This window comes from Corapipo altera, unplaced genomic scaffold (genome assembly GCF_003945725.1).
Source record: "Corapipo altera isolate COAL_440 unplaced genomic scaffold, ASM394572v1 0, whole genome shotgun sequence".
Taxonomy (NCBI): Eukaryota; Metazoa; Chordata; class Aves; order Passeriformes; family Pipridae; genus Corapipo; species Corapipo altera.
The window spans coordinates 763,649-779,246 of NW_020884872.1; the positions used below are offsets into that span (position 1 = coordinate 763,649).

At 52.4% G+C, this 15,598-nt stretch overlaps 1 protein-coding gene across 2 annotated transcripts; it reads right to left on the reverse strand.

The window, feature by feature from the left end:
* Positions 1-7,693: 7,693 nt before the first annotated feature.
* Positions 7,694-13,904, reverse strand: KCNE1 (potassium voltage-gated channel subfamily E regulatory subunit 1). Of its 2 annotated transcripts, none has more exons than XM_027646034.1 (2): positions 13,795-13,904; positions 7,694-8,142 (listed from the first exon to the last, which is right to left on the reverse strand). In XM_027646034.1, exon 2 carries the CDS (start codon positions 8,093-8,095, stop codon positions 7,715-7,717), a length of 381 nt encoding a protein of 126 aa, XP_027501835.1. In that variant the 5' UTR covers positions 8,096-8,142; positions 13,795-13,904; the 3' UTR covers positions 7,694-7,714. The 2 variants fall into 2 exon arrangements, with proteins under 2 accessions (XP_027501835.1, XP_027501826.1); XM_027646025.1 differs by lacking the exon at positions 13,795-13,904 and adding an exon at positions 12,847-12,944.
* Between the last annotated feature and the right edge of the window lie 1,694 nt (positions 13,905-15,598).

The following is a 15,598-nucleotide window of genomic DNA, read 5'->3' on the forward strand; positions in this document are numbered from 1 at the left end:
ATCCCTGGAATGTTGCCCAAACGCTGCTTGAACCAGTGTGTGTCTCCCATCTTCTTCCTTTTATTCAAATTGCAATTTATTCCATTACAATCCCTTTCTCAAGAGCGGGATTTGGATGGAAAGACTCAGATGGAAAGACTTGGATGGACAAAGATCTTTTGTTTTGGTTTTTTGTTTGTTTGGGTTTTTTTGTTGGTTTTGGGGTTTTTTTTGGGTTTGGGGTTTTTTTGGGTTTGGGGGTTTTTTTGGGGGGGTGGTTTGGGTTTTTTTGTATGTTGATTTGGTTTTTGTTTTTTTTCCTTTTTTTGTTTTGTTCTGGGTTTTTTTGTTTGGTTGTTTTTTTTGTTTGGTTTGGTTTTTTTGTTTGGTTGTTTTGTTTGGGGTTTTTTGTCCTTTTTTTTTGTTTTGTTTTGGGGCTTTTTGTTTGGTTTTTTTGTTTGGTTTAGGGTTTTTTTGTTTGTTTTGGGGTTTTTTGTTTGTTTGTTTTGAAGCGGGGTTTTTGTTTTTTTTTTTTTTTTTGGTTGGTTGGTTTTGGTTTTTTGGGGGTTTTTTTTAGGGGAGGAAATAAATAGAAGCACAGCAGGGAGTTGATTTTGGGTGTCAACCCCAGAGGGTGCCAGGCTGGTGAAGGTGCTGCTTTGTCTGTTCTTGCATCACAACTCTTGCAAATTAAGGCAAAAAAATCAGACTTTGGTGTTTTATCCCTCCGGCTCCAATCCAGCCCTGGGATCCTCAGATCCAGAGGCACCTGTGGAGTGAGCTCGGATTCCAGAGACCCCTGTGGAGTGAGCTCTGCTCCAGCAGCCCAGGGAAGGATCCTCCCTGCAGGGACAGGGCTGGGGGGAGGTCGTTGTTTGCACTCTTGTCCCAGCTGTGTTTTGCTTTGGGAAGTGGGAAGCTGATAATAAATCCTTGAGGAAACAGCACCAGGACAAAAGTTCCCATGGGACTGGGGGCTTCCTAAAGCTGCTGCTGCCTCGGGGCTGAGTAAAGAGCCCAAGTTTGAGGTTGGTGTGCAGGGAAATGAAGCAGAACAGCTGCTGGATCAGGGGATCCTCTGGCAGATTGTGCTGCCACTCTGAGCTGGAGGCTGCAAGGAAAGAGGAAATGGGAGCTCAGGCTTTGGGAAGAAGGGGTGGGATCCAGGCTGATCTCACCTGGAGGGGGGACTGAGGGCCAGAGGGAGTGGTTTGGGGGGAAAAACTGGAGAAGGATGAGCACTGAAGTGAGGGAGGCAGTGCTGGTGGGGCTGGGCCAGCATTGCCTTCCACATCCCAGCTGTGGATCAATCCCTGGTCCTCAGGGTAAAATCATGGATTCATGGAATGGTTTGGGATGGGAGGGACCTTAAAGATCATCCCATTCCACCCCCTGGCACGGGCAAGGACACCTTCCACCAGCCCAGGTTGCTCCAAGCCCTGTCCAACCTGGCCTTGGACATTTCAAATCAGGGTGGATGCTCAGAGCTGGGATAAGGAGCTTTTCTTGTGTAACAGTGTGAAAAGTGCACCTGGACACAAAATCAGGAGTGTCCCTTACTGAGAATTCATTTACTGGATGTCAGGAAAAGCTGGGAGAATTGGAATTGTTCAGCCTGGAGAAGAGAAGCTTTGGGGTGACCTGACTGTGACCTTCCAGGACCTGAAGGAGCTCCAGGAAAGATGGAGAGAGACTATTTCCAAGGGCTGGAGTGACAGGACAAGGGGGAATGGCTTCAAACTGCCAGAGGGCAGGGATAGAGGGGATATTGGGAAGGAATTCTTGGCTGGGAGAGTGGCACCAGCACCCCCAAGTCCTTCTCCATCTCTTCATCCCCAGCCTGGATTGATCCCAGGTGCTGCCCCCACCTCGGTGCAGCACTAGCACTTGTTAAACTTCGTGAGATTCCCACTGAGATTCCCTCTGGATGACTCCCTCCCACATCCCCTGACCTCCCCCAGCCTCCTCTGCCCAGCCTGGAGCGAGTTCCTGGGAAAGGCTCCCTGGAGGTTCCACGTGGTGCCTCCAACTGGATCAGGAGATTAGGGAGGGAGTTCTGGGGTGGTGATAACGACGTGTAAAAATGAAACAGGATGCCAGAGCAGTATTATGTGAGATAACACCAGTTATCAGCTGTAAAAGAATGTTCTGCCTGCTCCTGATTGCCCCTATCTTCTATTTTTATCTGTTTCCTCCTGCTTGTCTCTGGACATGTTTCCAGGTTTAGCAGGTCTGACCCAGCCAGCTGCAAATCAAGATAACGCTGATAATTCTAAAGTGAGATGGGGGAACTCACTTTAAACTCACACACTCAGTATTTTCCAGCTGGGCTCTTGGATCCCAGGGGTTTGACCTCCTGTCCCTGCAGCTCTGAGGGGTTTTGGGGGTACAATGAAGAGCCACCTTCTGCAGGTTCTCCTTGGGGTGGGAAATAAGAGCTTGGAGCTCTCCAGGGTGGGGAGAAGAGAGGGGAGGTTCTGCACTGAAGGCAAAGGATGAGCCCTCAGTTTGGGCACATCCTGGTTTCCTGGGTATAAACCACTTGGAGTCACTGCTTGGGCATGTTGGTCTCCATTCCAGGACATGAAGGAGCTACAAGAAGGATGGAGGGAGACTATTTCCAAGGGATGGAGGGACAGGACAAGGAGGAATGGCTTCAAACTGCCAGAGGGCAGAGTTGGATGGGATATTGGGGAGGAATTCTTGGCTGGGAGGGTGAGGAGGCCCTGGCACAGGTTTCCCAGAGAAGCTGTGGCTGCCCCTGGATACCTGGAGCTTCTTCCCCCCAAGGCACAAGGACTAAATTTCCCCTCCAGGAAGTGCAGCTCAGAACCTTTTTGTCCTCCTTTCTGCTGCTGTTCGTGTTTTATTCGTGGGGTTTTGTCCCACACAACTTCCAGGTTAATCTGCAGCTGGACAAAGCAGAACCTCTCAAACACCCCCAGGGGAGAAGCTGCTCCCCTGGGCTTTGGTTTTGCTCCAGCCCTGGGTGTGTTCCTATCACGTTGCTGTAACAATGCAGGGTGTAAATTCAAAATGTTATTTCTGGGTAATCCCAGGATCCCTGAGGCTGGAAAAGCCCTCCCAGCCCATGGATCCCCCCTGTGCCCCATCCCCACCTTGTCCCCCAGCCCAGAGCACTGAGTGCCACGGCCAGGCCTTCCTGGGACACCTCCAGGGCTGGGCACTCCAAACCTCCCTGGGCAGCCCCTGACAAGGCCTGACCACCCTTTCCAGCAGCAAATTCCTCCTCCTGTCCAACCTGAGCCTCCCCTGGCACAGCTGGAGGCCGTTCCCTCTCCTCCTGTCCCTTGTTCCCTGGGAGAAAAGGCCAACTGGAGAAAAATAACCCTCTGAGTCTCCTTGACCCTTTTATGTCTCCTGAGTAAAAGGCTTTTAAAGTTTGGGCCAAAGAAAATGCAAGACTTGCTTGAGGGGTTTAAAATTCTTCAACCTCCCCAACGAGCAGGAGATCAGGAAACATGAGCTCTGCTTGATGGGCGGTTTGTTGGTGGCCTTTGGTCCATGGCAAAGATGAGGAGCAAGTGAAGGAATCCCACGTTTCTGAGCACTCCTTGGGCACTGGATCCTGTTTCTGCCATTACCTGAAGTCAGAGATGGGTCCTGTGTCAGCCCAGTGTGGACACTTCCAGGGATCCAGGGGCAGCCACAGCTTCTCTGGGCAACCTGGGCCAGGGCCTCCCCACCCTCCCAGCCAGGAATTCCTTCCCAATATCCCATCTATCCCTGCCCTCTGGCACTGGGAAGCCATTCCCCGTGTTCTGTCCCTCCATCCCTTGTCCCCAGTCCCTCTCCAGCTCTCCTGGAGCCCCTTTAGGCCCTGGAAGGGTCTCTCAGGTCTCCCTGGATCCTTTTCTTTCCCAGGTGAACCCCCCCAGGTCTCTCATAGCAGAGCCCTGCGATCAACTCCGTGTCCTTTTCCAGACTCATTCCAACAGTTCCTTGTCATTTTGGGGGGTCAAAAACCCGGGGTCCCCTCAGGCAGGTGCTGCTGGGGCTGCAGGGGAGAAAACTGTGCAATTCCTGCTCGATCGCTGCCCCGGGATCGGGATCGCTGCCCTGGACACAGAGCCAAACTGACCCCAGGGAGGGTTGAAACCCTGGGAGTTCCTGGAGGTGAGGAATTTGTTCCTGACCTTCTGATATTTGGCCAGATCTGGGTGCCCTGGGAGATCTCCCAGCACCTGGCCCTGGTTAATAGGGTGTAGAGGGGACGGGTGAGTGGGTGGGAGCAGCACCTTCCCCTGAACTCGTGGAACAGGTTGGGAGGGAAAAACAGCAGCTGAGGCCACAAAGTGTGTTTGGAATTCATATTTTATTGCTTTGTACAAGTGAAAAAAGCAGGGGGGGAAGAAAGAACTGCAAGGTAATGTGAAAACCCACAGTGGGAGTCCAGATCTGCCTCCAAAGGGTGACCCAGGAAAAGCCACGTTGAGTCCTGGTGGTTCCTCTCTTGTTTAAATAAATAAATAAAAAGGCAAGGCTGGTGAAATTAAAATATGGGAATCAAGAAAGGCTGCCATGATATTGTCACAAATAACCACCCTGGAGCTCCTAAAATAAAGAGAGCAGCCAGGGCTTAGACCCAAAACACCTGAAAACACCTCGGGGTGGAGGGAGAGCTGCAGGAGGGAGCCCTCGGAGGAGCTTCATGTTCAAAGGGTTTGATGTATTTACAGGTTTTAATTAATGAAAAGCCACTTTTGAGGTGAGTTTAAACAAAGTTTTTGCAGGGAGAAATCCACCCAGGGGGGAGGGATGAGGGAGCCATGAACAGAGTGCATGGGGAGATCCCAAAAGAGCAGAGACACCAACATTTCCCCAAAGCTGGGCTTTGTTTTATGTTCCTCCAGGGGGAAAAGTGCCCTGGGTAATGAAGCTGGTGGAGATTTTCCAAGCTGAAAACATGGATTTTGCCCTCAGCTTAATGGTAGGAGCTGGATAAATAGCTTTAAAAGAAACCAAGACTGCATTCTGAAGGGTTTGAAGAGTTCTGGGAGGACAAACTGGGCTGGAATGTTTCTTAAATGGAAGTGCAGGGCTACAGAAGTGCCTGGAAAAGGGATGTGCTGGCACTGGCACTGCTGCCCATCCAAACTGCCTGCCTTTGGAGCAGCTGATCTGCACAACAGTCAAGCCTTTCCCACTCCTCCTTCCTCTCCAGGAGGTAAAAATGGGATGTGTGTCTGCAGAGTAGGAATAATTAAAAAAAACCCCTCTCCTGCCCAGACTGTGGTTTCTTTCATCCCAAACAAAAAATAAAAAAACAGGCTTCAAGCTGGTAAAGTTGTTATTTTGAGTATTGCAGTGTCCAGGGGGGATGTTCCTCCTGTTTATGGAGAGAGATGGAAGCTGAGTTTGGCTGCCTGTGCCCCCCTCAGCTCAGCAGGCACAGCCCAGGAAGGAGGGAGAAGGAAGCCAAGGGCAGGAAAACCTTCCTGGCCTGGATTTTGGGTTGGATGCTGCCCTGGGTGACAGGGAGCTGCTCCTGGGAGCTCTGAGTGAAGCACAGACATCACTCATGTCACTGATTAAACACCAGGAACTTGGTGGAATTGCTCTTCTCAGGGTGGAAATTCCCTTCCCGACCACGGGGCAATAATTAATTGAGGTTGAAACTCTGGAAATGTCACACCCTTGGGCTGCTCAACCTTTGGATATGGATATTTCCCCCAGGATCAACTCCCATCCATGAGGAGGACCAAAAATAACCAGCAAGCCCAGGCTGAGGAACCTGCTGTGAATTAGGATCATTTAGGTTGGAAAAGCCCTCTAAGATCTCCAGGTCCAACCCTGAGCCCAGCAGTGCCAAGCCCATCCCTAACCCGTGTCCCCAAGGGCCACATCTACAACAGTTATTTAAAAATTCCCTCCAAAGTCTTTATTTTCTCACGGAAATAGTTGCCAGAAACAAAAAATGCATTTTTTTTCCCTGAAATTTTATCCCAGAAAAGTGAATGATTCCGAAAGAAATAGGCAATCCACGGCATTGTGCAGGTCATGGAATTATTCTGGATAAAAAGTACAAATGGAATGTTTCAGCTGCTTTTCCTTGGAAGAAATTGGTCTCACTTGGAAATGATTGTCTAAGCCATTCTTGGGAACTAAAAGAACCCTAAACCAATTAAAACCCTAAGCCATGCTTGGGTGCAATTTGGTTCTAATTAAGTTCTAATTTCCCACTGGCAACACCAGCTTTTGCCTTTTTATGGAATCATAAAACCACGGAACGGGTTTGGGTTGGGAGGGATTTGAAGGATCATCTCATTCCACCCTCTGCCATGGGCAGGGACACCTTCTACTAGCCCAGCTGGCTCCAACCTGGCCTTGGACACTTCCAGGGATGGAATTTCTTCCTAATATCCCACCTAACCCTGCCCTCGTTCAGCTCAGGGCCGTTTTTCAGTGGGTGAAGCTGCTGAGTCTGTGATATTCCCTCCATGTGTCCCCTCCTTGACCTCACAGTGATTCCAAGGAACTTCTGCCTCCCCAGGCACCACAGACCCACCAGCTTCACCATCACTCCTGATTATTCATAAAATCACAGAATCAGCTGGGTTGGAAGGGACCTCCAAGATCATCAAGTCCAACCCTTGATCCAACCCCGCCGTGGTTCCCAGCCCATGGCACTGATGCCACATCCAGTCTGTCCTTAAACACCTCCAGGGACGGAGAATCCACCACTTCCCTGGGCAGCCCATTCCAATGGCTGAGCACCCTCTCTGGAAAGAAATTCTTTCTAATCTCCAACCTAAACCTCCCCTGGCACAGATGAACACCCAGCCCTCTTGTCTTGCTGGGAAAAGAGACCAACCCCCACCTGGCTCCCCCCTCCTGTCAGGGAGTTGCAGAGAGTGAAGAGGTCTCCCCTGAGCCTCCTCTTCTCCAGGCTGAACAGCCCCAGCTCCCTCAGCCTCTCCTCACAGCACTTGTGCTCCAGTCCCTTCCCCAGCCTCGTTGCTCTCCTCTGCACCTGCTCCAGCCCCTCAATGTCCTTCCTGAGCTGAGGGCCCAGAACTGGACACAGCACTCCAGGGGTGGCCTCACCAGGGCTGAGTCCAGGGGAAGAATCACTTCCTTGGACCTGTTGGCCACACTGTTCCTGATCCAGGCCAGGATCCATTGGCCTTCTTGGCCACCTGGGCACACTCTGGCTCCTGTCCAGCTTCCTGTCCATCCCCACTCCCAGCTCCCTTCCTGCCTGGCTGCTCTCCAGCCCCTCTGGCCCAGCCTGGAGCTGCCGGGGGTTGTTGTGGCCAAACTGCAGGACCCGGCCCTTGGCCTGGTTGAACCTCATCCATTGGAATCAGCCCAACTCTCCAACCTGTCCATGTCCTTCTGCAGAGCCCTCCTGCCTTCCAACTGGTCCACACTTGGTGTCATCTGCAAATTTGCTGATGATGGACTCAATCCCCTCATCCAGATCAAAAATAAAGATATTAAACAAAATCATCAATAAAGATATTAATCAGAATATGAGGACAGGAGCACCCTCCTATCTCACACGCCTCTGAACACCCAGTTTACAGCCTGAGGAGTCAGGGGTGCTCTGGGCAGAGGGTGTAAATGGTTCATTGATAACAGTTTCTGGGAAATGGCATGGAAGGCTCTGGAATACACAGTTTTGGGTTACATCCACAGAGTGATAAACTGGTCCCAGCTGTTCTAACCAGGACACCTCCCGAGGCCCCGCTCCCGTCGTCCCTTCCAACCCTTAGGAACGCTTCTCCTCGGGGATCTGCGCCGCCGGCCGCTCCGGGGCCAGCCGGTTCTCCAGGACGCAGCACAGCTTGTAGCTCTCCAGCACCTTGGCCTGGAGGAGCTCCCTGTCCTTCCTGCTCCACAGGTCCGAGGCGATGTAGGTGTCGAAGGGGTCGGGGGCGCCGGCGGGGCCGCGCGAGCGCAGGTTGGTCACCAGCACCCCCACGGTGAAGAAGCCGAAGAGCCCCATCATGAGCAGCACGTAGAGGATCTCCAGGCTGCTGCCAACACCCCTCACCGGGGCGGGGGCAGAGCTGTTGCCCCGCTCCAGGTAGTCCTGGAGCAGCTTGGAGAGGAGCAGCTCCAGGGCCGTGGTGTTGGACGGCGCCGGCATCTCGCCCTCCTGCTGCCCTTCCTGCTCCTTCCTCACCGGGGGTTTGTCTGGAAAAGGGTAAAAATCAGGGAGATCGCAGGGAGAAACCCACCCAGGGGGAGGGATGAGCAAGCCAGGAACAGAGTGCACAGGGAGATCCCAAAAGAGCAGAACCTGAGCTGAGAAACCATCATTTCCCCCAAGCTGGGCTTTGCTTTACATTCCAGAGGGTGTTATTACATTACATACGTTATACACATTATGTATTACATATAATACATTATACATAGTGTATTATATACATTAGAGAGGGTGTTATTATATTACATACATTATATACATTAATTATTACATATAATACATTATACATAGTGTATTATATACATTAGAGAGGGTGTTATTATATTACATACATTATATACATTATGTATTACATATAAAACATTATACATAGTGTATTATATACACTCCAGAGGGTGTTGTTACATTACATACATTATATACATTATGTATTACATATAATACATTATATGTAACTCAGTTAGTCAGAGGAATCCTGTCAGCACTGCGTTCCCAGATCCTCAGCAGCCAGGGAAGAGAAAATCATGGAATCATGGAATGGTTTGGCTTGGAAGGGACCTCAAAGATCATCCCATCTCACCCCCTTGCCATGGGCAGGGACACCTTCCACCAGCCCAGGTTGCTCCAAGCCCCATCCAGCCTGGCCTTGGACACTTCCAGGGATCCAGGGGCAGCCACAGCTTCTCTGGGCAACCTGGGCCAGGGCCTCCCCCCCTCCCAGCCAGGAATTCCTTCCCAATATCCCATCCAACCCTGATTTTTGTCACTTTGAAGCCATTCCCCTTGTCCTGTCCCTCCATCTCTTGGAAACAGTCTCCCTCCATCCTTCTTGTAGCTCCTTCAGGCCCTGGAAGGTCACAATCAGGTCACCCCAAAGCTTCTCTTCTCCAGGCTGAACAATCCTGAATTCTCCCAACCTCTCAAACTTCCCCAAGCCATGACTGACAACCTCACTCCAGCACCTCCCTGAAATGTGCCTGGAAAACTAAGACAACAATCCGGTTTTGCCCTCAACCCTCGATTGTTATTCGAGGTGACTTCTGTGACAGGAATCTTGTTGTCACCTGAGAGTCCTGTCAGTGCTTCCTGCAGCTTTAAATCTGGGGCAGCAGCACCTCAGCAAAACCCTCTGGTTGTTTTGGGGCTTTTTTATGAAGCACTGCATGATAATAATTTCCAATCCATCCTGGAAATGGACCCTGGGGTACGAAGCCAGGAGAAGGCCCAGGCAGGAATTCCATGACTGATTTAATGGTGCAGGGATGTTTTCCAGGAACTCTGCAGAGGAAAGAGTTTGCCTTTAATGACCCTGCAGCAGCAAGAGGTGTCTGGAGGCTTCTTTGGGTTGTTTGTGCCATGTTGTGGCACAAATGCTGTAAAAGGAGATGCTGAGACAGAGGAAGTGAGGGAGGATCTTACACCCCAACATCCTTCCCAGGAAAAACAGCAATTTCTTGTTCTCAGGGAGAAGAGCAGCTGAAGGAAACCACAATCAATGCAGACATGGAGCTGATCCCACACACTCCCATCAGGGAACTTCTAATGCCACTGCCTGGGCTGGTTTGTGCTCTGAACCCTTTTCTGTGCGTTCCTGGGGGTTGAGTCTCCCTGAAAGTCAAACCCTCAGCTCAAGGTGATGAATTCTCGTGGAATCCCACAATGTTTTGGGTTGGAAGGGACCTTAAAGACCATCCCATTCCACCCCCTGCCATGGGCAGGGACACCTTCCACCAGCCCAGGTTGCTCCAAGCCCTGTCCAACCTGGCCTTGGACACTTCCAGGGATCCAGGGGCAGCCACAGCTTCTCTGGGAATTCTATCCCAGCCCCTCCCCCCCATCCCAGGGAAGAATTCCTTCCCAGTATCCCATCCCACCCTGCTTTTTGTCACTTTGAAGCCATTCCCTTTATCCTGTTCCTCCATCTCTTGTCCCCAGTCCCTCTCCAGCTCTCTTGGAGCCCCTTTAGGCACTGGAAGGGGCTCTCAGGTCTCCCTGGAGCCTTCTCTTTTCCAGGTGAGCACCCCCAGCTCTCCCAGGCTGGCTCCAGAGTGGAGGAATTCCATGGATAAAGCCCCATTCTCCTCCCCACAGAGCCCTGGGGGACATGAGTGGCACCAGCCCAGGCGACATCAACCTGCTCCCCTTGGCCACTGAGTGACTGAAGAGTTAAAATCCATCCCCATTTCCCAGCTGTTTGCAGATCCCTTGGAAAGGAAAGGAAGAGAAGGAGGAGTTTCAACCTTTTTCTGAGGTTCCTCCTCCCGAGATGCTGCAAAATATAGAACTGCTGAGAAATCACTGCAAGAACTTCAAAATGAGGGACAATTTCCCTGGATTCTCAATATTTTCTCATCATAAAGACAGGCAATGTTTTCTCACAGCAATTGTCAACAGCAGGGGATAATTATCAAATAATTATACAATTATTTGATATCAATTATCAATAATTATCAGAGGCACTTGAGGTGCTGATGATTTGGCATTTTGAGGCTGGATGTCCTCACCCAGCTCACTCTGTAATTTGGGAGGTTTCTGGGTTGTGAGGTATTCCCTAATCCAGGGTTCTCCTGGAAGCTGGTGGGAGCCGAGGGGTCTCCACCTCCATGTTCACATCAGGTGGCAAAAACAAGAGAGGGACACCCAGGAAACCTCCTTCCAAAATCTCAACAAGCCCAAAGCCTTCAACTGTGCAGCTCCAGTGTGGATTCCACACTGGGACTGGTTTGGAGTGGGACTGCCCAGGGCTGGGAAAAGCCAGAGGTGTCAGGGAGCTGCTCCATGATGTGTTCCCATCTCACTGTCCCAAAAGCTCGAGGTTTGGAGCCAGAACCAGAGGGGCTTTGTGATCCTCACTGCTCTCCCCAGACAGCTGCTGAGGGGCTGTAAATTGGGATTGTGCCCAGCCTAAAATCAGCATCCTGGTTTAGCCAGGTTGCATCCTGCTGAGCCAGGACCTCACCTGGGGTGGTGGCTCCCATCCCAACCCCATCCCACCCCATCCCACCCCATCCCATTACATCCCACTACATCCCACTACATCCCAGCCCATCCCAGCCCATCCCACCCCATCCCACCACATCCCATCCTATCTCACCTCATCCCACCTCATCCCACCATATCCCACCTCATCCCACCATATCCCACCTCATCCCATCCCATCCCATCCCATCCCATCCTATCCCATCCTATCCCATCCCATCCCACTCCATCCCATCCCATCCCATCCCATCCCATCCCATCCCATCCCATCCCATCCCATCCCATCCCACCTCATTCCACTTCATCCCACCCCATCCCACAGGAGGTTTTGGGGGGTCACCCCTCCTCCCTCTCTTGGGAGGGACAATCCCTGAGCAGTGACAGCCCCTGTCCAGAATGACCTGGGGCAAAACTGCACAGTCCAGCAGCTGTTCCCAAGGGATTCAGTGGGAATTCCCTGCCTTTGGCAGCAGCCTTGGCCATGTCCTGCTCTCCCATGAATTGCTATTTATCCACTCATTACCGTCAGGCAGGTGCCAGATCTACACCATAAATCCTGGAATCACAGGAGCTTTGGGTTGGAAGGGATGTGAAAGATCATCCCAACCCCCTGCCGTGGGCAGGGACACCTCCCACCAGCCCAGGTTGCTCCAAGCCCCATCCAACCTGGCCTGGGACACTTCCAGGGATCCAGGGGCAGCCACAGCTTCTCTGGGAATTCTATATCAGCCCCTCCCCACCCTCCCAGGGAAGGATTTTTCCCCAATATCCCATCTGACCCTGCCCTTTTTCAGTAGGTGAAGGTGAATCCACAATATCCCTTCATGGCCAGGTTGGACGGGGCTTGGAGCAACCTGGGCTGGTGGAAGGTGTCCCTGCTCATGGCAGGGGGTTGGAATGGGGTGGTCTTTAAGGTCCCTTCCAACCCAAACCAGTCTGGGATTCTCTAATTCCAAGGCCTGCTCCGAATTTCTTCAACACCCAGATCCTCACAGCTCCGGAGTGTCAGAGCTGCCAAAGGCAAGTCCAGGAGAAACTTCCCATGTGCTGTGGGATCTGAGCCCGGCTGGGGCAGAAGAGAGGCCAGTCTGGACCTCTGGAAAGTCCCTGGTGCCTGTCCAGGTGCTGAGGCCGTGGGGAGTATCCCAAGAGAGCCATAAATTATCATTTTGAGTTCCAATGCAGCTGCAGAGCTTTGGCACCAGACGTAACTTCTGTGTGCAGTTCACATGTCAGAAATGCCTCAGTCCTGGCTGGTTCCCAACCCAGGCAGAGCAGGATGGGCCTGGCTGCCCAAAAAGCTGCTCCCTGAGCCTAGAGGCTGCTCCCACTGGAGCTGGAACGGGACAGGGCTTGGAGCAACCTGGGCTAGTGGAAGGTGTCCCTGCCCGTGGCAGGGGGTGGAGCTGGATGGGCTTTAAAGTCCTTCCAAGCCAACCCTTCCAGCTATAATTCCATGATCCTGATTCTTTGGCTGCATTTCTCTTCCCTTTAGAGGTGGAATTGTGCTGTTTCTCCTGTAGCAGGGGTGGGTGTTAAATGTCAGATCCTCGTCCATGAGATACAATTCCCTCAGCTCTCCCAAATCAGAGGACACTTATTCTAATTGCTGCTGAGCAAACATCTCCAACACTTTCTCTCTCCCTCCAATTGCTGCCAAAAACATCAGGAACCCAGCACCAGAAACTGAGGGGGACAAGAGGAACACTCACCTTTGGAAAACACAGCTCCCTAGAAACTTCTCATGCTCTGATGACCCACAAAAAGCCTGAGCTTTTTGCCGGAGCAAAAACCAGCCCAGCCCATCCCCTATTCCCGAAATTTTCTGCCAGCAACAAGCTTCTCCACCACCCTAAAGGATCCACTGACCTCCCTGGCTCGTTTCCCTGCCCGTTCCTGCAGGGATGAGTAGGTCAGACAACGTTCTGGAGGATTGCACAAGACAGACCCATTTCCTCTGGGAAATTTTGCAACAGTGCAGCATCCAGGACACTGCTCCTGTCCAGGATGGGCCAGCAGCACATCCCAGGGGGAAGCAGTGCCATGTGGACACAGATCTGGAATTCTACACCGAGTGGAAGCACCTCCTGCAGCCCCACCTGTCTCTGGAAAATCCGTAAGGTCTCCCTGCCTGTCCCAGGGTCATCCATGGCCTGGGCAACACCTCAGATCCTTGTGTGGCCTTAAAAAGAAGCATTTAAGCAGGGGGGGGCACTTAATTCACTTAATTCTCTTCCAAAACATCAGCTTTGTCTGATCACAGAACATTAAATCAGTTCTCTGACACGCTGGGTAGGGATCACATTATTTTGAAGAAGAATCCCAGAATCCCAGAATGTGCTGAGTTGGGAGGGATCCACGAGGATCATCGAGTCCAGCTCTTAACTCTGCACAGGACCATCCCCAGGAAAGCCCAGCAACTCTCCCAAAAAAACACCCACCCGAGTTTATCCTCGTGGGTGCAGCTGCCTCGGGTTCACATCCAGCCCGAAGGAGCAGGAAAACCCTGGCACTGCTGGAACAGCAAACAAACCCTGGCAGGCAGAGCCCTGGCTCCCTCTTTTCCATCAGTTCAGCTCTGCTGCCCGGCAGCTCCCGGGCTCCTGGAGCTTCCCAGTTCTCCACCACCCCCTGCTCCCGTTCCCGGTGTGGGCACAGACCTGGCGGGCGCGGGGCTCCGGCGATTCCCGGCGAGGAGGAGTAGGGAGATGCCAGCCCTGGAAAGCCCCCCGAGGCTGGCTCGTGGCTCCTGCAGGGCCAGCAGCCCGGCTGTCACTGTGCCCTGGCTGCCACTGTGCCCCGGCTCCCGGCTCGCTGCGAAAGGTAAGAGGCAAACAGGGAAACACCTGGAAATCCCTGGGATGGGGCAGGGCAGGAGCGTCAGCTCCCGTGTCCGGCTGCAGGGGGAGGTGCTGGGGGGGGCACAGGGTGGCACAGGGGGTGACACGGGCTCTGGCAGGCAGGAGAATTGCCACAGAATCATAGAACACCCTGAGCTGGGAGGGACCCCCAAGGCTCACCCAGTCCAAGCCCTGGCCCTGCCCAGGACACCCCAACACTCCCCCCTGTCCCTCAGAGCGTTGTCCAAACCCTCCTGGAGCTCTGGCAGCCTTGGGGCTGTGCCCACTGCCCTGGGGAGCCTGGGCAGTGCCCACCACCCTCTGGGGGAAGAACCTTGTGCTGAGATCCACCCTGAGCCTGCCCTGTCCCAGCTCCAGCCCTTGCCTGGGTCCTGTCCCTGCTCCCAGAGGTCGGAGCTGCCCCTCAGGAGGAGCTGCAGCCCCCAGTGAATCTCCTCTCAGTCCCAGGGACATTTTGGGATGTTGGGATGTCTCCAGTGCTGCTGTCCTTGCTCCCTGACACATCTCCCCTCCCGTCCCTGCTCCCTCACACACACAAACCCCCCGTGCCCTGCGTGGCTTTGGGTCTGCACAGGGGACAAACCCGTGCAGGAGGCCTTTCTAGAAACAGAAATTGTGGTTTTTAGGATCAGAAATAGTCAGGAGGTCCATCTTCCCAGGATATTGCACATTTGGGCACGGCCCCAAGGCTGCCAGAGCTCCAGGAGGGTTTGGACAACGCTCTGAGGGACAGAAGGGAGTATTGGGGTGTGCTGGGCAGGGCCAGGGCTTGGACTGGGTGATCCTTGGGGGTCCCTCCCAGCTCAGGGTGTTCTGTGATTCCCTGATTTTGGGGTGCAAGGAGGAAGGAGGAGCCATTCCTGGGGCTGCCCTCAAACCCAACACAAATCCCTCACTGACTGCCCTTCCTTAGAGCAAATTCAGTTTTCTGGAAGCATCTGGGTGACTTCTGTTTGACTTTGGTGGGACCTGAGAGCTCCTGTGACAAGGACATTGTTGTTTTATATAATATTTATATAACTACGACTCCAGGCACGAGTTTTCTTTGCCCTCATGGATCTGTCAGCAGCCAAAGATTTCCTTTCCTTCCATTCCAATACAACCTGGAGAGTGATGGGATCCCTCAGAAAGCCAAGGCAGCTTTTCTCAGGAAGGTGACAAAGGACATTTCCCAGCACAGGAGCTTGAAGATCTCTTGGAACCACATTCCTGGGAGCCTTTTGGGTTTAAATTGGGCCTTGCTGTTTTTTTGAGGAAAGAAATGCTGAAATAAGGATAGGGGTTAGAAAACATACTTTGCTTTTCCAGTGAATTTTTGCTCTTCCTTGGAAAAGCTGCTGCTGTGGCCCTTGAAAGGAAACAGATGAAGTCTGGCAAGCCCAGATCTTTGTCTCTGGCACTTTCCTGTGTTAATCCCTCAAAATTAGGAGGAATCATCGAAGCAAACCCTCCCTGGCAGAGTTTTCTGGGCTCCTGAGGGGGTTATCCAAGTCATCCTACAAAGAATGGGCTCTCAGGAGAACCCCAGGTCAGGAAACCTGGCCAAGAGGTGACATTTATTCACTTCCTGATATTCCGGGTCCTGAAAACAAAGCTTTGGACA

Excerpts from the sequence above, each read along its gene's own strand:
- KCNE1 (XM_027646034.1), bottom strand. The coding sequence starts at position 8,095 with ATGCCGGCGCCGTCCAACACCACGGCCCTGGAGCTGCTCCTCTCCAAG.